Below are 26,460 nucleotides of genomic sequence, written 5' to 3'. Positions count from 1 at the left end.
CTGGGCTGAATTTTGGAGCTGCGGAGAAAAATAAATAATATCCCTGCCTCCAAGAGCTCACTGTTTGATAAGAAGACAGATAAAATTCACGGATTTAAGGTCAAATGTGCTCAGTGATAGACTAGATACAAGGAAAGTTCTAGAAGAGTACAGAGATGGGCTTGGCAGCAGAATGGAAAGATCTATACGCAAATAATGAATCACGGAACATTGCATCAAAAGCTGGGGATGTACTGTATGGTGACTAATATAACAAAATAAAAATTATATATAAAAAGAAAAGATCTATACGGACTTCACTTTAAATCCAAAACTACGTCCTGTGACCGTGGGCAGATGACTTAGTCATCCCTGCCGGTTTCCTCGTCTGGAAAAGCGGAGCTGGAACCTGCCTCACAAAGCCGCTGTGAAAGTCAGAGCGGCTCCTGTAGCAGCTGGCACGGGGGACGCGTTCACAAGCCATCAAGGTTATGATTCGGGTGGGCCAGACAAAGGTCCAGGACCCGAACTAAGACACGCGGACGGAAGGCGGAATGGACGGCGGGAGAGCGGCCCCGCCCTCCGGGAGCGCTTCCTTACGGTGGCTGATGTTAAACGAACCTGGAGGCACCCACCCCAGGTGGCGCTCGGGGCCTCGGCGTCTCTGTTGCCCGTGGCAACCGGCCGTCCTGGCGTCAGGCCTGAGCGCACCGCGCAGGAGCAATAAGATGGCCCTGAGCTCTTGGTCCCGGGAGCTGGGGTTCAGTGAGAAGGCGCTGCGGGCGGTCACCGTCTCCACCGGCCCCTCTCTGGAGTTATGCACCTTTCCCTCCTCCCTGGGCTCCTCGGTGGCGACCGCGGCGCTGGAGCAGCTCTTTGTTGNGGGGGGGGGCGGCGGGGGTTCAGCGGGGACCTTCCTGCGGGAACCCGGGGTGTCCCAGGCCAAGGCAGAGCCCTCTCAGGCTCCTTGGGGAAGAGAGTGGCGGCGCGGTGGGACCCAGGGCTCAGCTCTCCCGCTCTAGTCACTCCACTGGAGTGACTCGGCCCAGCTCACCCTAGCAACTGGTGACAAGCTCCAGGCAAAGTCTGGACTCTTACGCCACTGCCATTTGCCTGCGACTGGGATGCCCACCTGCATTTAGGTTACGCATTTAATTTCAGCTTTTCCCCTCTTTTCTTTGCAAGCTAACTTTCTCCAACATTTTGTCATGATAAAGTGGAGAATTTAACAGGCAAACAAAGGGAATGTTTAAGAGCTCCTGTTGTATTAGACAAGGAAAATTAGACCAGGATATTTAGGAGATGCAAACATAATCACCTTGATGGGGCCAGGTTAAAATGCTTCTTCAGTTAGAAAGCCGAACCTGTAATCAAGGAACCTAAGTTTAAGGTAAGATATGGTCCAAGAAAGGGCATTTCTTGTTTAGCTCATAAACCATTTAAGCCAAACAACAAAGCATCTCCTCCTTTACTGTCAGCATCTTATGGTTTCAAAGTAATCGTATTAATTTCTATTATAGTGCTACTGTTAGTTCGGGATTATTTCTGTTTGTCTTCTTAGACCTACTAATTTAACTTCTCAGTTCCTGTGAGATAGGCTTGCATGAGTACTATCGTGAAGAATGGTAACCACCAAAGAGACCTAAATGAGTCACTATCATTGGCCAGGGTGGAGCTAGGGTCTTGAACTCTCTTCATACTTAATCAGTACGTGCATTTCATACCAGTACTTCTGTGCAAATATTTTTCTGCTAATAATTTCTGGATTCTCAGTTTTTTGTAGGAAAAAAACTTCATTAAGCTTCTTGTGGGAGTTAGAAAATATGCAGCTCTCTAGCCCATTTGCAAGTGGGAACAGTTTGTGCTCATTCATTCCATCAGAAGACGGGGAAGGCAGTAACAGGCAAGGCCTGTCCCTTCCTAACACAGGCTTGCTTGCAAACTCAGTAACTGACTTTCACCTGGTTTGAGAGCTTAGTTCATTAAGAGAATTCTCTGGAACTGAGGGCAGAAGTTGTTTTTTTACTCTTATGAGGGGTGAGTATAGCCATTAAGGCCAAGGACTCTGGAGTCACACTGTGTTTGCATCTAGATTCTCAGTGATGGGCTCTGTGTCCTTAAACATATGACATAACCTCAAAAGTCTGATTTCTCAGCTGTGAAATGCGAGTCATCGTAAGATTATAGTAATCAACTTAGATAATGCGTGTAAAGCATTAATCCCATGAAACTTACCCCACACATGAAGATGCAGTCCTGGAATTCATTTGGACAAAGTCCAGGTAACTCAGTGGGGCCAGAGCCAAGGTAAGTATAGCTTCCTCTGTTCTCTCTCCTCCTTGTGTCCATTTCCCCCCCTTCTTTCTTTCCATTTGGTATGTGTCTGGTCTTCATTACCATTGCTAACCTTTCATAAGCCTCTCATGTGCTTCCTACTTACAGCGTGTGAGGGAAAGGAGACACCCTTCGTATGTCAATAAATATATATATTGACATATGAAGACTCTGTCTCCCTCACACCTGCTGGTTTTACAGATCTTTACTCTCATCCCAGGATTTATTTTATTTTTTTTTAAGATTTTATTTTTATTTATTCGACAGCGATAGAGACAGCCAGCGAGAGAGGGAACACAAGCAGGGGGAGTGGGAGAGGAAGAAGCAGGCTCCTAGCGGAGGCCTGATGTGGGGCTCAATCCCATAACGCCGGGATCACGCCCTGAGCCGAAGGCAGACGCTTAACTGCTGTGCCACCCAGGTGCCCCTCATCCCAGGATTTAAATATTGGCACAGAAGTAAAAATGACATAAGGGACTTTGAAATGGTTAATTAAATGAGTGGGTTTTTTGTAAAATATTATATTTACGTGTATAAAAATATGAATATATATACTATGAAAACATTCTCAAACCTGCATTATAGGAATGTTAGATTTATTCCTTTCATAAATATTTATTGAATTTTTGGTTCTGTTCTATATAGATTCCTTCTTTCTTCCATGAGAGATGCAAAGATGGAATATCAAGAGGAGTTTGTCCTCAAGAAACATTAAATATATACCTAAGTATACTATGGTATATATAAGAATACTATGAATTAGGAAATATGCTCAAAAGAGATTCATACTAAGTACTATAGGAATTCAGAGATAGAAGATAGAATTTTCAGCTCTGCAGGCATTTGAGGTGGATCTAAAGGGTTAAATGGGATTTGGACAAAAGAATAAGAAATCTTTATTTTTTAATTTTTTTTTTTCAGAACAATCACTGCAAAGTGACTATTTTAAATGCAATGAAGAAGCTAGGACCTTTCTTAAGGACATTGCTATCGCTGTTAAGAAATTGGTATTGTATTATCTATAAGAGCTATTTTTTTTCAATCTTCCACTTATTCATCAACTTTTAATTTAGTACCAACTCTGTTCAAGATAGTTGAATAGATGAATAGAGAAGATATCCTGAGTGAAGAAAATGTTTATCTCAATTCACTAAGCATTAGCACGAGTGTCGATGACCTGTGGAGCGCTGCCTGACTTCCCACGAAGATCCCTGTGTTAAGGAACCGTGCTGTGGCTGAGGGAGGGCAAGCCCGCTTAGGAGAGCAGTGCTGGTGCTAGCGGAGCGCCCTGAAGGGGGGGGGGGGCCCACAGGGGCAAACGCTTGCTCGCAATATACAAGCCGTGCACGTTGCCTATTCACTCCGTTCTCTGTAAGCAGTTTCTTACATGCCTGCTGAAGGGTGATTTGACACCTGTCCCACTGAAGTAGACAGTACTGGTCAGTGAAAACAAACCGACTCTTATACTCCCTGGGCCCCATCAAAGAAGTACTTAAGGAATTTCCTTTTGAAGTGTCACGCACGTGTCTCTACGTGGCCCTGATGATGTTTACGATGCTTCCCCAGTGGGGTCAGAAGGGGGAGGGTCCTTCATTTGATTTAAAAAATTTGAAGAGTCGGCTACATATCAAATATCTACAACTGTAGAAATGTGGCTGTAAAGTAAATGCGTTTGAGTCTACAGGCTGCTGAGAAAAGTTCATCTCCTTGATATTTCTCTGTGAGTCTGCATCGATGTGTGTGCTTACTGCCGCGCGATGCTTTATAATCCCCGTTACTTGAGCACACGTACGTAAAGCCTGAGAGTTGGTACATGCGGTGCCGCGCTTGGTCCGTGGAAACCTTCCTCTGCTTTGTTCTTGGAGTTATGTTTTCCTCCCAGGTTTAAGGAGTCAAAATATTTAGTGTGGCTTCTTAAAGTATCTAGTAGGTCTCCATGTAATATCTGAGCTGTGAAATCTCTTAGAGATAAATCCCTCTCTCTTATAAAGCAACAAATTTTCACTATTCTGAAAGACTGCGTATTTACCCTGGAATTTTTTTTTTTTAAATAGACAAGTAAAAGGAGGAAAGTAAAAACCACCATGATCCCAGCACCCTAAAATAATCATAATTAACACTTCAATGAATGTCTTTCCTACTTCTAGGGAATAGGTGATGCCTGTATTGAATTTTATTTTTTTTATAGAAAAGTGATCATGCTATATGTACAATTATGTAATCTGCGTTTTATTACTCATAAAATATAATGGCAATTTCTCAGGTCATAAAAGAACTATAGCTGTTAGGACCATTTATTTAAGAGATGATTTATCTATTTTTTCCCCTAACAGATTTTTGGATGGTTTTCCTTTTTTAAAATAAGCCCCACCAAAAAAACAAAGCACAAAAATCCCCACCAGACTATTTGTTTGGACATGTGGGTATGTATTAAAAAAATACTGTTCTCTTTATACCTAAGCATATTTTTATAGACATTTCCCATCTTTTAATTAAGTAGCTTCTTCTCTCAGCATTACCCTTTTTGTTGGAGTCTCTCCTTTTAAATTGATTGAAACTGCATACAGGAAACATAAGAAAAGATTTCTGAGAAGAAAATCAGGTTAAAAGATGAATTAACAATGACTTATCTTAAAAACTGATTATAGAAGAGTGATTTTTCACACTTTCTATTCCAAATAAAAATTAGAGCAGAAGGTATTGAATGGAAATCAAAGTTTGATCACTGAAATATTTATAATAGGACTTTGCTTAGGAAATAAATTTTATTAGTTTAATGCCTTAACTTTTTAAATATGTCATTTAAATTTTCAGGAAGAAATGAGAAAAGCCACAATTGATCTCCTGGAAATTGAAAGCATGGAACTCAGCAATCTGTATTTTCTACTGGAAACTCTCCCCAGTAGCATTGGCAGAGAATTGGAAGGTACTTTTAAGGTTATCAACCATAGAAATTTATCTTATAAGAAAATAGAGCCTACTACTTGGAACAAGACAACTTTAATAGTTAGTTCATGTCAAAATATAGCTAGAAAGGGTACACAACACAAAGACAGATCTATAATAATTTTCCCTTACATTTTAAGTGGAAATGATATAAAACTTGAATTTATAGAATTTAGTTTCTAATTAGACTAATGATATTTGGATCAGCCCATTTCAAATTGGTATTTATTCATTAAATTAGGCTACTTAACTCACCCACACCGCCATTCTTTCTCTCCCTGTAGGTTTGGGGATTATAGTTACCTCATATAAGTGGAATCATATAATACTTGATCTTTCGTGACTGGCTAATTTCACTGGACAGGGCTTTAGGATTCATCCACGTTGTAGCATGTGTCAGAATTTTCCTTCATTTAAGGCCGACCAGTATTCCATTATATGTGCATACCGTGTTTTGTGTATCTGTTCATCCACTGATGGACTCTTGGGTTGTTTCCATCTTGTAGCTATTGTGAACAAAGCTGTTATAAACATGATGGTGCAAATATCTGTCTGAGTCCCTGCTTCCCATCCTTTTGGGCATAGATGCAGAAGGGAATTGCTGGACTGTATGGTCATATGGTACTTTTACTTTAAGTTTTGAGAAACTGCCATACTGTTTTCCATAGTGGCTGCTGTAATTCACATTCCCACCCCGATGCACAAGGATCCCAATTTCTTCACATTCTTGTTAACACTTGTTCTTTTCTGTTCTTTTTGGTTTTTTAGATATAGCCATCCCAGTGGGTGTGAATTGGTATCATGGTTTTGATTTGCATTTCCCTAATGACTAGTGATGTTGAGCATTTTTTCATGTGCTTATTGGTAATCAGCTTATCTTCTTTGGAGAAATATCTATTCAGGTCCTTTGTTCATCTTTTAAGTGGGTTGTTTGTTATTGAGTTGTGGGAATTCTTCCTCATATAGGCTGGATATTAACCCTTTTTCAGATACATGACTTGCAAATATTTTGATCCATTTCATGGTTTGCTTTTTCACTGTTAATATTGACTTTTGATGCACAAAAGTTTTAAATTTTTTAATGGATTTTATTTATTTATTTGAGAGCGAGAGAGTAAGCACAGAGGGAGAGGGAGAAACGGACTCCCTGTTGAATGAGGAGCCCAATGCGGGGCTCCATCCCAGGACCCCAAGATCATGACCTGAGCCAAAGGCAGACCCTTAACCAACTGAGCCACCCAGGTGCCCCCAAAAGTTTTAAATTTTGATGTAGTCCAGTTTATCTATATTTTCTTTTGTTGCCTATGCTTTCGGTGTCCTTTCCAAGAAATCATTGCTAAATCCGGTGCCTTAAAGATTTCCTCCTATGTTTTCTACTAAGAGCTTTATAGTTTTAGCTCTGACATTTAGGTTTTTTACTCATTTTTGGTGAAATTTGGTGTTTGGTGTAAGGTAAGGGTTCGATTTCATTTCCCCAGCTGCCGGAGTGTTGGCTGAGGCTCACAGCCCAGGTCCTCTACCGGAATTGCCCAGCACGAGAGACAAAGGCTTGACACCTCCCCCTGCCCCATCCTGGTCCGCGGTCTCCATGGTGCGGCCCGCGTTCAGGGAGCAGTCCCCGTGAGAATACAAAGGTCCGCTCCCTTGCTCAATGTAGAACAACTCCCCCACAGCTCCGACGCTTACTGCCCTCTAACCTCCCCTCCCCCACCCAGTGGTCTAAATTAAAAACTAACGAAAGCGGCAGCAGCAGAACGCTTTCTAGGTCGGATGTCCAGTTACCCATGTATTGCCTTGCAGCTCCCTACCTACCCTCACTGCCTGTCCCGTGTTAAGAGACCGGGGCCCTGTCATTTCCCCCTTTACCAGCCCACACAGTGTTAAGCTTTGTCAAGAGAGAGCAGTGGAAGGATATTGGAGGGAAAAGGGGTTCGCTTTCCGGCCCCAGGGAGCTCCGCTTGGCCAGCTCTTGCGGTGCACATGGCTGCTCCGCGTCAGCCTCCCGCAGAGCCGGGCAGCTTCCTCCGGTTCCCCTGGGGCGGCTTCGTGGCGTTCGCTACCAGGGAGGCTCCAGCTTGGGAACAGCTTTCCGGGCACTCTTTGGATGGTTTTGCAGTGAGATCTGAAGTGTGGCAACTCCCTGCGGACAGGTCCCCTCAATTCCCCCAGAAGCCAGATTTCCGTGCCTTCCACCAGCCCAGCATCTCACGAATTTCTTTGCCATCCAGTGAGCCACCGCCCTTTCCAAGGAGGCTTGGATCTCCGGTCTGGAGGTGTGGCTTCCTCAAACTCTGTCTCAGCCCTGCGTGTAGTGGCTGCGCTGACACCTGCCGCTCCGAATCCGTAGAGTTCTCTTCTCTCTTTACTATCCAATCCCTCGTTGCTCTAGTCCTCGGTCAGGCGTACTAATTCCCTGTTCAATTTATGAGATTTCTATGTCCTAGTTAGACAGTGATACAGTCAGTTATAAAACAATATGCATGGTGTTAATCTCGTTTGGCAGGGAAAATATAATAAACTCTACATCCAGAAAAAAAAATGACTTAGAAGAATCTGTGCTGATGGCAGAATTAAGACTATTTTGGCTTCCTTTTGTCATCAGGAAAAATATTTAGAAGGAAAAGAAAAGAGCATGCTAGCTGAAGGGGTTCTTGATACACACTGAACACTCCACCGCATAAATGTAATTGGTCTTCTGTTACGACGCTTTGCTATTCAAAGATTGGTTCTTGGATCAGCAGCATCTGAAGGCTTGTTATAAAACACAGTCTCTAGGCCCACCCCAGAACTATATCAGAATCTGTATTTTGGGGAGCCTGGGTGGCTCTGTCGGTTAAGTGTCCAGCTCTTGGTTTCGGCTCAGGTCGTGATCTCGGGGTCCTGGGTTCGAGCCCCATGTCGGGCTCCATATGGAGTCTACTTGTCCCTCCCCCTCTCCTCCTCCCCTCGCTCATGTGTACTCTTGTACTCTCTCTCTGACATAAATAAAACTTTGAAAAGGATCTGTATTTCAAAAACATCCCCAGGTGATATATATGCATCTTTGAGACAGAAAAGTTTGGGAGGTGCTGCTACAGTGAGCGAGCTTAACAAGCAGCCTTGGAAAAATAACCTAGCTCTCAGATGGAGCTACCCAGCTAGTCTAGAGAATTTCTTGTGTAGAAATGGGTAGGCCAGTACCTTCTAAACATTGGTATTAAAGAATTCATTTTTCCATCTATCACGCACTGAGATAAACCTCTGAAGTCTTATGTGATTACTCTGATTTGTTATTTGTTGATGAGTAATCGGTTCTTTAACACACCGAGTTCCCCAGAAAACAGAGCCAGAGGCCTTTGCGCTATTACTTGGGAGAACAACCCAAGGAGGAGGAGGGCAGGATAAGGAGACTGAGGCAGGGAGAAGGGAGAGCGGAGGTGGGGAGCAACACGATGCTGACCACCGCTGAACGCTACTCCCTTAGCATGGCAACGTGCCCCAGGACACGCTGCTCCGTCTTCTCCCAGACCGTCAGCACCAGCTCTGGCCCGTCGTGGGTCCAGTGTTTGCCTGCCTCCCACACTTTGGGTTACACGTGCACGGTGCGCATGTCTAAAGAAGTCTCATGGTAGAGGTGATGAGGAGGTCCTGGACAGGAGGTGAGAAGCAGGTGGAATAAGCAGGAATGAGGTGCTGCCAGGCCACACCAGTGTGAAGTTGTTGAGAGCCCATCAAAAGCGGGTCACTAGAGCAGCAGCTGAAGTAAGGGAAATAATGGATCCGTAAGATTGAGAGGACCCAAGGGGCAAGAGGCGTCTGCTACAGGAACGTAATTAAAAGAGTATTTCAAAGAAAGACCTAATTTTTTCATCATTTAGAAAGTCAGTATCAAGTGTGCCATTTCTCAAATAATCTAGTAACATTTCCACTTTTAAGAATGTGTCGGAGATGCGCGAAGATTAAATCTTTTTGAGATAAATCAGATACAAACGGACATTACAAGGATGAATGATGAAATAAAGTCTTTGAAGATGAGAATACTTGATCTGAAAAGAATTAATGAAACTCTAGGGTATGTATTTTTATTTTTTAATTCAGACTTGCGGCAGTTAGGGTCTGTGGCTGGAGTGTGAAAATTGTCCTCAGGGGTCTGTCCTCTGGTCTGAACTGGTGCAGGGGATATCACCAGGAGCAGAGGACCCTGGCTGACAAGGGCTGTGTGATGGCCGCACAGAGCTGGGGCGGAGACCAAAAAATCTTCAACCACTGCAGTCAGGAGACCTGTGAAGCCTCAGAGACCATCCAGCTTCCCAGCAGCACCTACTGTGTGGGACTCACACGTCACCTCCAAAGGTAGAGACACACAGTGCTTGCAGTTTCCGCTTAAGGAAGTTTACAAACCCCAACCACTAAAGCAAGAAATCTGGCTGGATATTGTATTGTAAATACAGTACCAAACCAGATACATTGTCTCTCATTTAGTTTCTTAAAAGTATTCAGCCATGAACTATGGGAGGTCTGAGGATGGGTTTGGTTCCCAGCAGAGAATTAATTACAGATCTTATCTGTCGTTAAATGAGATGATGTATATAACTGCCTGTAGCTCAGATTCCAACACCTGTTAGTTTCTTTCCTTCATTCCTGAGCTGTGTTGCCAGGACTTCACCCCGTGGGCCTCCTTTACTCCGCCTGTAAAATGGGGATTACAAGTTTATGCAGCTCATGGAGGAAGACATACATCCTGAAAAGAAAACCAAAACCTTAAGAACAACTCAGCATTATGAGCAGATTTGTAAGACTAAATGCATAAATATCAGAATGTCAGTTTGTCAGAGGAAGAAATGCTGAAAGAGCCCCATGAAAGAAAAAAAGAATCTTGGGAAGCGAAAGTGATCAGAAGGTTGCTTGGCGCGCCTTTCTCCAGTTAGGCCCTCGGATCACCTGTCCTGGGGGATGCTCCATGAAAAAAGAAAGTTCATGATCACACAAGCTTGAGAATTCTCACCCCTCTCGGGGATTCACAATGTGGATACCGGGCAGTCGGCCAGCACCATCACACCTCTGCAGACCTGCGATTCTCAAACGTGAGGATGCATCAGAACCACTTGGAGTGCTTATTAAAGCAAAAATTACCAGAAAGCTCACCGGCACCCCAAATTTCTGATTTAGTAGGTGTAGGGGGTGGGAGTTAGAATTTGCGTTTCTAGCGAGTCGCCAGTTTGCTGATGCTGCTGGTCCTGACCGCGCTTCGGGAATCCCGCTCTAGAGAAATCTTCACAGAGAGGCGAATGACGAGCGGAAGGTGGGCTGCTTGATGAGCTAGCATCACCAAGCTACAGTCTCAGGCTTCCGTTCTTCAAAGAAAGCTGTACATCGGGACGCCAGCACTCCGACAGGTGGTCCTATCTTGGACCCAAAACAGCAAGCTCTTTGGGTGTGTTCAGTTTCTGAGTGTTCTCTTCTCAACCCACCTCAATACACCTAGTTTGGTTTTCTTTCTTTTTTTTTTTAATTTGACTTGTTTTGCTTAGTTGCACTGAGGCTACTCGATCCTTAGGTTGACTCATTCTTAGAAGGCTTCCTCTCCTAGACCCTCAAAGCACCCATTACCTGACCCTCCCTAGCCTGGGCTTTTAAATGCATTTCTGTGGGAAATAAACTTACCAACAACCTGTTTCTATTTTCCTAAGCCTTTGCATATAATCCCCCTGAACAAGTAAAGCCTTTAGCCCTGGAAATTAGAGAAAGGAAAAAGGTCTTAACGTTGTAGAAGCTTTTTTAAAAAAAAGGAAAAAATCTAGAAATGGCACCAATTGTCCCTCCTTCCAGTCTTGCATTGTTAGCACCAGGGTAGATGTTTCTCACCATCTTAAGGTCTTCCTCAGATGGATGTGGCTAGCAATGGGTAGGTGAAGGGAATGTCTCCTCTTGAACTCCGATTTGGCTGCAGCCGGGAGAGGATAAGAGTTCAAGTTAGGTTTCAAGCATCTTCTGAACAGTGAAGATAGACTCTGCTCTCTCCTCCCTGACTGCGGTCCACCAGAGGAAGGCTAGCTTTCTCCTGGGCTCTCCCTGCAGGGCAAGGGCAGCAGAAGGTGGCTGGAGGGGTGGTGAGATGTTTGTCTTCCTTTGGCTTGATTGTGTGTCTCAGAAAAGATAGTTACGGCAGTACTACCTACCAAACCATTTGGTCAGAGTCCATTCACCTGCTCAGACCTGTTTTCGAATCATTGCATACTTTAAACCACAACATCCCATATTTACTACCAGGAATGGGATAGGTGGGGTGAGGCAGGACCACATGACATTTTCGCAGTGGTAAACAGTTGCAAGATTGACATCTGTCGGGGCGCCTGGGTAGCGCAGTCGTTAAGCGTCTGCCTTCGGCTCAGGGCGTGATCCCGGCGTTCTGGGATTCGAGTCCCACATCGGGCTCCTCCGCTGGGAGCCTGCTTTCCTCTCCCACTCCCCTGCTGTGTTCCCTCTCTCGCTGGCTGTCTCTCTGTCACATAAATAAATAAAAAACCTTTAAAAAAAAAAAAAGATTGACATCTGTCTTGTGTTTCCTCCTTTCCTCCTCTCAACCAAGTTTGATTACAAATACAAGTCTAAAATAAGTATTCCTTACAATTTCCATCTTTATGGTGTTCATCTCAGCAAACGGACTTTAAATTCCTTTCCCAAAAGCCATATTTTTTCATGCCACGAACCATTCTTTTCTCCTAGTGAAGAGCAAGAGAAGCTGTCGAAGGAGCATGGAAAGTTAGTGCTGTCACTCAACCACATGATGGAGGGAAAAGCTGCTGCCACTGTTTACATCAGTGAGACTTACACCAAAATAAACTTGGAGAGGAACGAAATAGAATTGCAAAAACAACATCTCGAAGAAATAGAGGAACAATTGGAAAAAAACAAAGAGGAATATTTGAAAAGAAAACAAAAATTGACTGAAGAGGTAAGTGGCATGATTTACTTTTTTAAAAAACACAGAATTGTATAGAATCTCAGGCAGGAAGTTCTAGCAAGCATCCTGTGCGGTATCTTCTGTGATCAGTGGGATGGGAATAGAGCAGAGACGCGAGCACACTGGAGCCCCTTGGGGTAGACACTGATTGTGTTATAGCAGCTGAGGTCATGGGAAAGAATACGAGTGACGGGATTTGTAACACTGGGGTGGCCCCGTGCTCATAGGCAGCCCTACAGGGACAAGGAACTTGTTTTCATGGCATCCCGTTGCCTCTGACCATTCTGGCAAGACCAGGGACTTCCTCCCTGCGAGAGTCTTCGGCTGCTGCTGAATGCTTCCCAGCAGGGCAGCCCGCAGAAGGGCTACACAGAGCCAAGGGCTGCAACAGAAAAGAGTAGTTTGAAACTAGCAATTTTGGGAGAGTGGATGGGAATGACCACTGCATCTTGGTGTCTGCTAGGCTATGCTAATTAAAATTCACCATCAGAGTGGCTGGTGATGATTCCTCTTTGCTGTGCTTCCATTACCCCAGGAGAGGCAGGTCTAATTCCATGGGAGGTGTTCCCGGCAGTCTTCCTTCTCCCCCGTGTGTGGCAGCCCCGCTCATGATGAGAATTGCTGTTGGGTCCCTGCTGCTGCCCTGTCTGTGATGGGCGTGGGCATGACTGTAATGCAGAAAACGGGCTAGGGCTCACAACCTGTGTAGCACCCACCAATGTTCACTGAAGGCCCGTGATAGGCTGGGGTAGCAGCCTGTTAATTTCTTTTACTTCCTATGAGAAAGGAAAAACTGTGACAGCTGTCAGAGTCTTCAAATTGTAAGCTGTCCCCTAACACAAAATATTTTTTGCTGATATTATGTCTATAACCGCAAGACCTTGGGAGAAGTCTTTGGCTGAAAAATGGACACAGAATTCTGATTTTCAGCCAAATGTGTTAATCCCAAAGTTCCATTCATATGCAACGGTGCCCTGGTGCTGAGATGATTGACCATGATCATGTTCATTCATAAGACAGTTTGGGTGCAATGGCTTTGACAGAAAGCCACCCAAAGTTATGTTTTCATAACTCTTTAGGACAGAGTTGAATATGCTTTCTCGGGCTTATTACTCAGTTACCTTGTTCTTGATCATTCATTTTGCCAAATACATTGATGTATTTGATTTGATAAGAGGATGACTCACTTCCTTGGGTCTGACAAGTCATAAAATATGTTTGATTTTGGTAGAATGATAAGAAGTTGTCCAAGATTGTGAGCTGCCCAGTCTTCCGTGATTTTTACTTCGTTTTTAGTCTGCTGTCTTTCCCATCAACAAAAAAATGTGAATTTAGATTTCCAGATCATTCATCATTTTTTTCCTTTGATATTCCTGATTTTAATAGCACACTGTAAATCTGGTGGCCGTTGCTATGGTGTTTTACTAGTAGATTGCTACAATGGCAGTTGCTTTTAGAATTTGCTATTAATGATCGCTGTTTTATTGCTCTTATGAATTAACTATTTCAACATTTATAATTACCATTTATTCCTTGTAGTTCACTGTTTTTCTTGCGAAGTTGCAACACAAGCAAACCTTGTGGGGGGGGGGATGTTTTTGTTGTTGTTTGTTGGTAGACTGACTATGGTGTCTGAGCCTGAGTATGAATTAGATTAACAAAAAGATTTCCTAAACTTTGTCGTTCTCATAAGTTCTCATAATTTTTTGGTTTATCATGTTTATCACTACAGATTGAGGGATATAAAAAATTCTGTGAATTTAAGAGAATGGAGACTTATAAAAAGAAGAAAGAATTGGATACATTAAAACTTAAAGTGTCAAAAATGAAAGAAACCGTTTCGGCCAACACAGTGGTAAGAAAGAGTAAATGGTGTTTTTTCAAGCCTGTCCAGGGCTCCTACATATACCCTGCCTTCAATATAACCAATAGCAGGTACTTTTTTAAAGGAGCTAATTTTAATTCATCTTTATGCCATTATGAGATGATGTTTTTGTCATGTTAACATTTTCTGCCACTTTATTTAAAGTGTTATAATGAAACTATGTTTTCTTTTCCTTCGGAAATATGGTCAGAGAAGAAGTTTTGGAATGCCTAATCAAATTGCATTTGATGGACCAAAATATTTTAAAAACGAGTTTTTAAAATGCTCTCAGAACTGACCAAACGCACACAGAACCATATGTCACATCTCTGTGAGATCGCTTTAATGTACATCCCCAAATGAATAGCCACAAGCAAATTCCTTACTTCTGAAGAGCATTGATATGGAAAGTGGACTATTTGTTTGAATTAGAAAATACTTCGGAGCTCTCCCCTTCTATTTTTAAAAATTGATAGCATTGATTGAAAGCCAGCACTCATAAATATTTTGTGAGGATTACCCTTATTTTAAAGATAAGGAAATGGAAGCTTATGAAGGTAACTTTAATGGGCGAGGTTAAAGATAGAATCACTTCTATATGAATTAAGACAGAAACGCCTACCAATCCTCTATCACAATGAGTTGAACTAATGAGTCTTTGGTGTATTTTGTCTGTATTGAGAATTATATGTAAAACTATATGGGGCAACAGTCCTCACATTTCTTACCAGAAACATCACACTTTTTATCAGAATACTCAGTTAATTCCATTATACTTTTTAGAGGGTGGTTCTGATTGTCCTAGTTACAGTGTGTCTATTGTGATGTCCAATTATAGAACATTAGTGGAATCAAAAGTTCTCCCCAATATGTGCCTTTAAAAAGATCGCTGTTTTTTAAATATCCGTATAGTAGGGAAGCATGAATGAGGCGAGTCTCAAAGGAGAACGTAGGGGTTATATCAGATAGACTTTATCTGCAGGCCCAAGTTCTATCTCTGGTTTGGGCCTCATAAACCATAAGGTACTCCACCCACCGAGCTTGGGAGGATACAGTAATATATCCCTTTACCTGTTCTCCAAAGATCTCTAAGACCATTATGCAAGGCTGGAAGGTGACAGGGATAAATTCACCTCCAGTGTCCTCTCCGCCTCCCACAAGCTAACGTGCCCACGCCGACCCCACCTTACCAGCAGTGAATAGCATTTAAATCACAAACTCAGTGTCTGAGAAACCTGGGGTTCACATTTTTAACTCTACCAACCTGAGGTTTCTTCACCTATAAAATGGGGTAATAACATTGCCTACTTCAAAGGGCTGGAACTCAAGCAAGGTCATGCCAATAAGGCTTTCAGCTGAGTGTTTTATATTTGGTCAAGGTGGTTGTTAGGGTTGTTGCCACCTGAGATTAGAAAGCACAGTTTGGCTGTGGACTGAGACAGCAAGGAATCTCAGGTTAATTCTTGTGGGCTGCTTGTGGTTCGACGACTGTGCAGCCCGGTCAAGCTGAGGTAACGTTGCCAGAAAAGGATAACGGTGTGTGATTCTCAAGGCAGGGCAGGAAGGACTGAGGGCGAAGGGTGCCAGATGTGGGGCCTGACAGGCCTTCAGCATACGGCCCCTAATCTTTTAGACACTGTGCTCACGTTGATGGCAGTTCTAGGATTTCAGACCCTTGTTGACTTTGAAACTAGTTATGACCCAGAAGTGGAGGCAAGAAATACCCGGGGGAGCTTTTGGCCACCTGTCTCACCTGGTAAGAATGGGAGCCACTCTGTGCCCCCCACGGGTGTTTCTCTGAGTCCACACTGATGTGCAGGGTTGGATGGCGTTATACAATCTGTCTGTGGTCTTCAAGGCTGATCAGCTCTCTCTCCCCTCCATCCTCCCCCACAGCTGAAATGCAGACCCAAGGCTCTATAAATGTTTGCCTCCCCTTTTCTTCTTACTTTTTTTAAAGTAGGCTCCATGCTGTGTGTGGAGCCCAACACGGGGCTTGAACTCACAACCCTGAGATCAAGACCTGAGCTGAGATCAAGAGTCAGATGTTTAAATGACTGACTCACCCAGGTGCCCCTGCCTTCCCTTTTCTTTATTCCAAAACTGCATTGCAAAAATAACTTCCTTTATGAATTTTCTCCATTCATATTCATTCTTTTAAGTCATGCTGACATTTTATCACAGTACCCAAGTGTTGCATTTCTGAAATACTGATTAAATATTAAGAAAAATTCTCTTCAATATAAGCATATTTCTCAAAGTAATTTGTTTTTACTTTTTTTGTAATACTCATTCTAATATCCTAGAATATTTTGAAGATGATTATGGTGAAAATATAGATTTGTTTAGATTTTTTTTTTAAAGGTAGTCAAAATGAATTCATATCTTGAAAGTTGTTTTTATAGTTTTCACATTCTTGCTTCCGTATTTCATTGTGCTTTCTCCAAAATGTCGGGTCTTTTTCCTGATGATTTCAGGATTATTTCTGCCTAGGTTTGTCTTATGAAGAAACCATTTTAATGATTGCTTTTTATTTTAGCTAAAGGATACCCCCAAGGTAAAAGTTTAGTGGGTAATACATGAATGTTTAGTGAATCAAACACTGTCATGAATCATTTGGTGACAATGCCATTTTATTGAATTTTCAATAGGTTCTTAGTGATCACAATTTAGAGATAGCACAACTACAAGAATCAATAAGACATTGGGAACAAGATCTCGAAGGAATGAAGAACTCCTGTAAGGTACTGGAGGATAAAATGTAAGTTTGATTCCTAATTTTTACTGAAGCATTTCTAGATGTTTCTTTCATTTAAAAAAAAAAAAAAGATCTTTACTATTAGATGAAAACTATATTCTCTTAATTTATTAAAATTTGTGATAGCTTTATAAAACCACCTCTTCATTTGGAAATTAACCAGTCTTTCAGATGATCAAGAGAAAAAAATTGAGAATGATACAGTCACTTTAGGAAAAGGGAGGGACTCTTGGAATGAATTATTCTCATTTCAGTTCCTGATTCCCTACAAACAAATATGCCCCCACGGGAAGGCATTAGTGGGACCTCCCATAAGGCTCACCTACCTTTGCTATGACAGTTGCTGTTCTTAGTCAAGGGGGACTTACAGAACTTGGAAAATACAAGGAAGTTTCAGGGCAAAAACTTTTACCCATGGGACAGGAACCATAAATTTGAGGAAATCTACCCACCCCGAGGCAAACAGGCTGCTTCCTTGTGGGGTTCGTGTTTCATTCTGTCTTTATCTACATACAATGTTCTGTCCTTGGTGAGCCCATGGCTAAGCATGGCCCCTCCAAACCCTCTGAGTTTACCTGTTGCAGATCCATCTATCTTTGGAGATTGACCCACAGACTTCTTCCAGAATTCCCAGATTTCTCATCAGGAGGTGTTTGGCCCAGCTCTGACAAGGAAGGTGGGGTCTTACTAGTACCCATATGGCTTCCACGCCTACCCCCAGGTTCTGCTCACAGTTTAAAAGACAAATTTTGGACTTGAGTAGATTCCCCAAAAGGCGAGTAACTTCACACGTGGAATCTTGTTATAACATGGCTTATTCCTACATAGGATCAAGTGTAATTAAAATTATATTTTCTAAAAAAGCAATAGCACAATACAGTGTTACTCTACTAACATCTGGCCATAAGATAAGCATAATCTTTGTACTCAGTGCCAGGTTTATAAGTATAAAAGCTCAAGGAATACTACAATTAAAACTCAGAACAAAAAAAATCTCTTTGAAAGTAATTTAATAGTTTCAGTTCATAAATATTTTAAAGAAAAACTAGCAAATAATCATGGAGGAATATACAGATTAGCTCTTAAGCTATTTCTAGGAGTTATTAAAAACCTTGCTACACTGATTAAGTTTTATTTATAAGCAGTCTTCATGTTCGGTAATTTGTTTTAAATATATTCAAGAAAGAAATGGGGATTCATCTATTTTTTTTAAAGATTTTGTTTGAGAGAGAGAGAGAGGGAGGGAGGGAGCACAAGCAGGGGGAGCAGCAGAGGGAGAGGGAGAAACAGACTTCTGAGCAGGGAGCCTGATGTGGGGCTAGATCCCAGGACTCATGACCTGATGCTGATGTGAGCCAAAGGCAGATACTCAACTGACCGAGCCACCCAGGCACCACTCACTGATTTATTTTTAATGGCACATCATTTTTTTTCAATCCCAGCTTTTCAAGAGTTTTTTCAACCCCCAGCTTTTCAAGAGTTTTCATTCATATGGAATCTCCCTGAGGAAAAGTACACTTGATTAATTTGTTGATTGAAGTTTGAAGTTACCCTCCTCGTTATTAATAAAACCATACTTTTTCCTCTTTAGTACCAAGCAAATTAAAAGAAAATTCTTACATTCTTTTTATTTTCTCCTTCAGTTCATTTTCTGTATCTATGGAGGTGGGAAAAGGCAGCTAAATCTTGGTTGGTAGATTTGAATAGTCAAACAGTGCTGTTTTATAATAGTCTATAAGATTCTTTAAGAGTAAATTATGCAAGAAACTAAACTAATTTGCACAAATTCATCTTCCTATTAATCTATGAGCTTTAATTTCCCCCCCATGAAATGTTTAATTTGCAAGCTTGTCACATATTTCGAGGTCCACATATTGAGGAAAAACAAAAGTCACTCAACAGTCTGTATGTGGACAGTTAGGAGTACCCCAAATGCTCCGCAAGTCCACAGGAGGCATCAAGAGTCTGAACCTTGTTCATGACTATTATTGATGTTCAACATGATGTATTTGCATAATAAAGGTGGACCCAGTGCCTCCCTGTCTCTCTTTGCCATTCAGCTGGTTTTCCGCACATACGCAGTGGGAGACTGGAAGCTCAGTATTGTATATAAGTGACACGCAGTCTATGGCCCATTGTGTATGCTTGCTCTCGCAGTGCGGGAGGATCTGAAAAACAGAGATGCTTTTTTAAAAGGCTTGAGATGACTTCAGAATTGTCAGATCGCCAATGACTTCCATCCTGCCAAACTTTAATGATCTAGTCTATTCCTTAAAGTTCTTGAATTCCTAATGGAATGTAGCCCACTTTCACCTTCTTTTTTTTTTTTAATCTTTTTAAGATTTTATTTATTTATTTTAAAGTGAAAGAGAAAGTACAGAGGGAGAGGGAGAAGCAGACTCCCTGCTGAGCAGGGAGCCTGATATGGGGCTCCATCCCAGGACCCCGGGATCATGACCTGAGCTGAAGGCTGATAATGAACCGCTGAGCCACCCAGGTGGCCCACGCTTCCACCTTCCTGAAATACTTTCTTCACGTGGCCTCCCAAACGTCGTATTTTCTTATGTCACTCACTACACTGCTCCTTCTTAGAACCCTTTATTTGTTCTAATGCTACTTTCTGACTCTGAGTTTTGGAGTTCTTGGCCCTTCTCTATTCACATCCTCCACATGATTTCATCCAGTCTTATGGCTTTATATACCTCTGTACCCGAGTGACTCCCAAATTTATATATCCAGCACTGAGTAGCAAATGCATAGAATTGACGGCTTATTTGACCTCTCCATTTGGAGAATATCTGTTAGATATCTCAAATATAACATGTCCTACACAGAACTCTTAATTGCCCACCTCATTGAAACAGCTTTTCCCTCCGTCTTCCATCTTGCCATTTACCTAGTTGCTCCGGCTGAAGACCTGGGAGTCATCCACCATTCCTGTTTTCCTTACTACCTAACCCTCACCCAACTCAAACGCCAGCCAAATCCCAAGGTATGTCTTGTTGCCTTTATCTTCAGAATATATCCTGAATTCAACTGTTTATTACTGCCTCTGCCACCATAACGTTAGTCTGAGCCACCATTCCCTCTTCTGGACTGCTGCCGTAGCCTTCTGCATGGTCTGTCTTCCTGTACTGTTGTCCTTCTCTACCAAGTAGCCAGAGTCATCTTTACAAGATGTAAATCAGTTCATGTCTCTCTTCTGCTTAAGAAAAACCCTCCCCTGGTTCTCTCTGAACTTCCGCTCTGTCCTCAAGCCCCTACATGATCTAATTTCCGTCTACCTCTCCAGCCTTCTCATAATCCTCTTCTCATCAAATATACAAAACTTGTTCCTGCCCCAGAATATTATCATTAGCTGTACCTTCTACCTGACAACCCCCTTCTTCAGATCTTCACCTATCTGGCCCCTTCTCATCATTCAGGTCCTTCACAAGTCATCTGGAGAGGCCTTCCCTCACCACCTGTCTGAAGTAGCATCCTCGCTCTCAGATTTCTCTGTCCTTCACCCTACTTTGTGTTCTTTAAAGCACTTAGCACTACCTGAAACGTATTATTATTATTATTATTATTATTATTATTATTTTGATAATTTATATTCTGACTGCTTCACTAGAGTGTAATTTCCCTGAGGGTAGGGACTTTGCCTGGCCTATATCTCTAGTACCTATAATGCCTGCAGAGTACAAGGGCTTGATAATTGCTTCTTAATGAATAAATACAGGAAGTAGTAATCCATCAAAAGACTAAAATTTTTGCTTATTTTAATGAACATATCAATAAATAATGTTGCACAGGAAGATGGGGACTGGAAGTTTCTGGTGTCATAAATAAATGTGGCTTTGCTGGAAAACATGCCCTAATATGAATCTGTTTGGCTTCTTTGATCATAGACAATTTTTTGTAACTACAAAAGAAAAACTGGAAGATTCATCTGGTATTGAAAAAGATGAATTCTTGGAGAAGATAAAGCAGGTAGGAGGATGGAAATTATGACTTTTGGATTATAGTTCATTTTTAATATTTTAAATACATTTGAGAAATGTGAAATTTTCCCAAAGTAGATTTTTCATGAGTTAATAATAATCATGATCATTCACAGTAATTGATTTAAAGATTTTTATCCCCTCCCAAAGTATTTTATTTTATTTATTTATTTATTTTTATTTATTCGACAGAGATAGAGACAGCCAGCAAGAGAGGGAACACAAGCAGGGGGAGTGGGAGAGGAAGAAGCAGGCTCATAGCAGAAGAGCCTGATGTGGGGCTCGATCCCATAACGCCGGGATCACGCCCTGAGCCGAAGGCAGACGCTTAAACCGCTATGCCACCCAGGCGCCCCCCCCAAGTATTTTAAATATATGAAAGAGCAGATGTTGTCTATGCAAAGATGAATCATTTGTTTGGTAACTTGTCATGTGGTTGTGGTTATTTTACATTAGAAATATCCGGACCAATGGATATTTTTCATGTGAATTTTTTTTTTTAGAAAAATGGAACCTCCTTGCTGTTGTGGGGCACCTGTAAAGTCAAGCAACCCATATTACACTTAACAACGTCATGAAATGTTTGAGTCAGATTTAGCCCCTGCGAGAAATCTCTGGACACTTTAAATCTTAGGTTAAAAGAAATATCATAGTACCTAATCGTGGGTGTAAACCAAAATTTATCCACAAGGTATTCAGTAAAGCATTCATTATGATAGTTGAAAAATTAGGGAGAAGATACAATTAAAGTCCAACAAAAGGGTCTTGGCTAAATAAGTAACAGCTCATAATATGTTATTGTGTGACAAATAGAATATAAAACATTACAGGCAGATCTCTTCCAGAAGAATGATTTGAGCCAATTAAATTCTTTCCATTTTGGTTATGAGTTAATAGCATTAGGGATGGCTTTTCTCCAGGTTAGACCTACTCTGATTCTTTTAGTTGTGAAAATACTGAAAGACAGAAACTAGACAAGGTAGGCTGGTTGGTCGGTTTTTAAAGTTGTCTTTCATTCTCTGGGCAGAGGATTTCTTTTTCCTTTTTATTTGTTTCCCATTGGAGGAACTGCTAGGAGGCTTCAGATGATAGCTCTGTAGTTGGTAGCCCCCCAACTGTCTGGAAAACCCGGGACCCCTACCCTTGCATGGCTTACTTGCTTATAGGGGCAAATGCAGAGGGGTTTTCCCTAAATCCATAGCCCTCAGCCAAATTCCACGAGTACAAGTCAGTGACTGCTTCAAAGGCATCGGGGCGCTGACCCATTTCTTATTTCCACTGGACTCTTGGTGGCAGCCAATCTTAATTCTCATGAGGTGTAAGAGGCAAGTTCAGTGAGGACATGAAATTCTATTCTAACTTTAATTTATTATAAAATACTACACAGATACAGAAGAGTTCATACACTGTAAATGTACAGTCTATGTACATATCTATCTTTTGATGGATGTAATTTATTAATTGTAATGAAGTCCAGTTTATCAGTCTTTTCATTTTTGTTTTTTATGTCCTCTGTCATGAAGATACTCTTCTTTCATGATCTTCTAGAAGCTTTATTGTTCGACCTTTCACATTTAGGACTACAAGCCATCTGGAATGTGTGTGTGTGTGTGTGTGTACACTGTGAGATGGTGGTCAAGATTCATATTTTTCCATAAGATTGTCCAGTTAATTAGCATCATTTAATGAAAAGTCAGTCTTTGCCTATTACTATATTGTAATGGCACGTTTGTCATAAATCAAGTGTAGATCATAAATACATCATAAATATGTGTGTAGATCTGTGGACTCTCTATTATGTTCCTTTGGACTTGTCTCTCAACATTAAAACCAGACTTTCTTGGGGCACCTGGGTGACTCAGATGGGCGGGGAGCCTACTTTTCCATCCTACTGCTCCCCCTGCTTGTGCTCTCTGGCTTTCTCTGTCAAATAAGTAAATAAAATCTTAAACAAAACAAAACCAGACTTTCTTAATTAGCAGCTTTAAGATAAGCCTCTAGAGTTAGTAGTATAAATCCTTGTTTTTCAAGATTGCTTCTATTCTTGGCCCTTTGAATTTCTATCATTCTGTCAAGTTCTGCCAAAGAACCCTTTTGCATTTTGATTGGGGTCGTGTTATATCTATAGATCAGTTTGGGGAGAATGTTACATTCTTACAATATCGAGGCTTCCATTCCATGAACATAGTGTACCTCATTTACCTTAGGTCTTCATTGTTCCCTTTGACTCAGTTGTTCAGTTTCACTATGATATGTCCATGTTTTCTTTTTTATTTCTCCTGTGTGGAATTCATTGGGCTTCTTAAATTCATGAATTGCTATATTTTATAAGTTCTGCAAAATTCTTTTTTTTTAAATTTTTTATTATGTTGTTAGTCACCATACAGTACATCATTAGTTTTTGATGTAGTGTTCCATGTTTCATTGTTTGCATATAACACCCAGTGCTCCATGAAATATGTGCCCTCCTTAATACCAGCCTAGCCCAATCCCCCACCCCCCTTCCCTCTGAAACCCTCAGTTTGTTTCCCAGAGTCCATAGTCTCTTGTGGTTCATTCCCCCTTCTGTTTACTCCCCCTTCATTCATCCCTTCTTTCTCCTACCGATCTCCCTGCTATTCCTTATGTTCCATAAATGAGTGAAACCATATAATTGCCTTTCTCTGCTTGACTTATTTCACCTAGCATAATCTCCTCCAGTCCCGTCCGTGTTGCTGCAAATGTTGGGTAATCGTTCTTTCTGATGGTTGAGTAATATTCCATTGTATATATGGATCACATCTTCTTTATCCATTCATCTGTTGAAGAGCATCTCAGCTCCTTCCACAGTTTAGATATTGTGGACAATGCTGCCATGAACATTGGAGTGCACATGACCCTTCTCTTCACTACATCTGTATCTTTGGGGTAAATACCCAGTAGTGCAATTGCTGGGTCACAGGGTAGCTCTATTTTTAACTTTTTAAGGGACCTCCACCCTTTCTCCACATCCTCTCCAACATTTGTTGTTTCTTCCCTTGTCAATTTTTGCCATTCTAACTGGCATAAGATGGTATCTCAATGTGGTTTTGATTTGTTGTCAATTTTTGCCATTCTAACTGGCATAAGATGGTATCTCAATGTGGTTTTGATTTGAATTTCCCTGATGGCTAATGATGTTGAACATTTTTTCATGTGTCTGTTACCATTTGTATGTCTTCATTGGAAAAGTGTCTGTTCATATCTTCCCATTTTTTTGATTTATTTGTTTCTTGTGTATTGAGTTTGAGAAGTTCTTTATAGATCTTGGATACTAGCCTTTGATCTGTGGTTTCATTTGCAAATATCTTCTCCCATTCTGTGAGTTGCCTCTTTGTTTCGATGACTGTTTCCTTGGCTGTGCAGAAACTTTTTATCTTGATGAAGCCCAAAAGTTCATTTTTTTCTTTTGTTTCTCTTGCCTTTGGAGATGTGTCATGAAAGAAGTTGCTGTGGCCGATGTCAAAGAGGTTACAGCCTAATGTTGTCCTCTATGATTTTGATGGATTCCTGTCTCACATCGAGGTCTTTCATCCATTTGGAGTTTATCTTTGTGTATGGTGTGAGAGAGTGGTCAAGTTTTATTCTTTTGTATATAGCTGTCCAATTTTCCCAGCACCATTTATTGAAGAGACTGTCTTTTTTCCACAGGACGTTTCTTCCTGCTTTGTCAAAGATTAGTTGACCATAGAGCTGAGGGTCCATTTCTGGGTTCTCTATTCTGTTCCATTGGTCTATGTGTCTGTTTTTGTGACAGTACCTTGCTGTCTTGGTAATCACAGCTTTGTAGTATAGCTTGAAATCCGGCAACGTGATGCCCCCAGCTTTGTTTTTCTTTTTCAACGTTTCCTTGGCGATTCGGAGTCTTTTCTGGTTCCACACAAATTTTAGGATTGTTTGTTCCAGTTCTTTGAAAAATGTCATTGGTATTTTGATTGGGATGGCGTTGAAAGTGTAGATTGCTCTGGGTACGATAGACGTTTTAACTATATTTATTTTTCTGATCCATGAGCATGGAATGTTTTTCCATTTTTTTGTGTCGTCTTCAATGTCTTTCATCAGTGTTCTGTAGTTTCTAGAGTATAGATCCTTTACCTCTCTGGTTAAGTTTATTCCAAGATATTTTATGATTTTTGATGCTATTGTAAATGGAATCAATTCCCTAATTTCTCTTTCTTCAGTCTCATTGTTCATGTACAGAAATGCAACTGATTTCTGAGCATTGATTTTGTATCCTGCCACATTACCAAATTGTTCTATGAGTTCTAGTAATTTGGGGGTGGAGTCTTTTGGGTTTTCCATATAAAGTATCATGTTATCTGTGAAGAGAGTCTGAGTTCTTTGCCAATTTGAATACATTTTATTCTTTTTTGCTGATTGCCGTTGCTAGGACTTCTAGTCCTATGTTGAACAATAATGGTGAGAGTGGGGATCCTTGTGTTCCTGATCTTAAGGGAAAGGCTTTCAGCTTTTCCCCATTGAGAATGATATTTGCTGTAAGCTTTTCATAGATGGTTTTTATGAAATTGAGGAATGTACCTTCTATCTCTACACTCTGAAAGGTTTTAATCAGGAAAGGATGCTGTATTTTGTCAAATGCTTTTTCTGCATTAATTGAAAGGATCATATGGTTTTTGTCTCTTATTAATGTGATCTGTCACACTGATCAATTTGCGAATGTTGAACCACCCTTGCATCCCAGGGATGAATCCCACTTGGTCGTGATGGATAATCCTTTTAATGTACTGTTGGATCTTATTAGCTAGGATCTTGTTGAGAATTTTGGCGTCCATATTCATCAGGGATACTGGTTTGTAATTCTCCTTTTTGATAGAGTCTTTGCCTGGTTTTGGGATCAAGGTAATACTGGCCTCATACAATGAGTTTGGTAGTTTTCCTTCTGTTTCTATTTTTTGAAACAGCTTCAGGAGAATACGTATTTCTTCTTTGAATGTTTGGTAGAATTCCCCAGGGAATCCCTCAGGCCCTGGACTCTTGTTTTTTTGGGAGGTTTTTGATCACTGCTTCAATCTCTTCATGATTAATCAGTCTGTTTAGATAATCAATTTCTTCCTGTTTCAGTCTTGGTAGCTTATAGGTTTCCAGGAAGGCATCCATTTCTTCCAGGTTGTTTAATTTATTGGCATAAAGCTGTTGATAATAGTTTCTAATGATTGTTTCTATTTCCTTGGTGTTGGTCGTGATCTCTCCCCTTTCATTCATAATTTTATTAATTTGGGTCCTTTCTCTATTCTTTTGAATAAGTCTGGCCAGTGGCTTACTGATCTTATTTATTCTTTCTAAGAACCAGCTTCTAGTTCTGTTGATCTGCTCTGCTGTGCTCCTGATTTCTAATTCATTGATCAATCTCTGATCTAATCTTGATCAGCTGCCTTCTCATGTGTGGGTTAGGCCTGTTCTTCTGTTCCAACTCCAGCTTCTTAAGGTGAGAATATAAGGACTGCATTTTAGATTTTTCTATTCTTTTGAGTGAGGCGTGGATGGCTATGTATTTTCCCCTTAGGACCACCTTTGCAGTGTCCCATAGGTTTTGGACCATTGTGTTTTCATTCTCATTGGTTTCCATAAATTGCTTAAGTTCTTCTTTAATTCCCTGGTTTACCCAATCATT

General features: G+C 41.2%; 1 protein-coding gene across 1 annotated transcript in view; it reads left to right on the top strand.

The window, feature by feature from the left end:
* Window positions 1-458: 458 nt before the first annotated feature.
* CCDC175 (coiled-coil domain containing 175) overlaps window positions 459-26,460 on the top strand; it is a 71,938-nt gene continuing 45,936 nt past the window's right edge. The window contains exons 1-8 of the mRNA XM_034642661.1: window positions 459-879; window positions 3,235-3,320; window positions 5,128-5,239; window positions 9,175-9,310; window positions 11,965-12,193; window positions 13,935-14,057; window positions 16,718-16,827; window positions 20,718-20,799. Of these exons, the coding sequence (XP_034498552.1) occupies window positions 534-879; window positions 3,235-3,320; window positions 5,128-5,239; window positions 9,175-9,310; window positions 11,965-12,193; window positions 13,935-14,057; window positions 16,718-16,827; window positions 20,718-20,799 (1,224 nt within the window). The 5' untranslated portion in view covers window positions 459-533. The remainder of the gene's footprint in view (window positions 880-3,234; window positions 3,321-5,127; window positions 5,240-9,174; window positions 9,311-11,964; window positions 12,194-13,934; window positions 14,058-16,717; window positions 16,828-20,717; window positions 20,800-26,460) is intronic.

Source organism: Ailuropoda melanoleuca, chromosome 14, assembly GCF_002007445.2.
Source record: "Ailuropoda melanoleuca isolate Jingjing chromosome 14, ASM200744v2, whole genome shotgun sequence".
Taxonomy (NCBI): Eukaryota; Metazoa; Chordata; class Mammalia; order Carnivora; family Ursidae; genus Ailuropoda; species Ailuropoda melanoleuca.
Note: the sequence above shows the minus strand (reverse complement) of the source record. Positions and strands in the feature narration are given on the sequence as shown.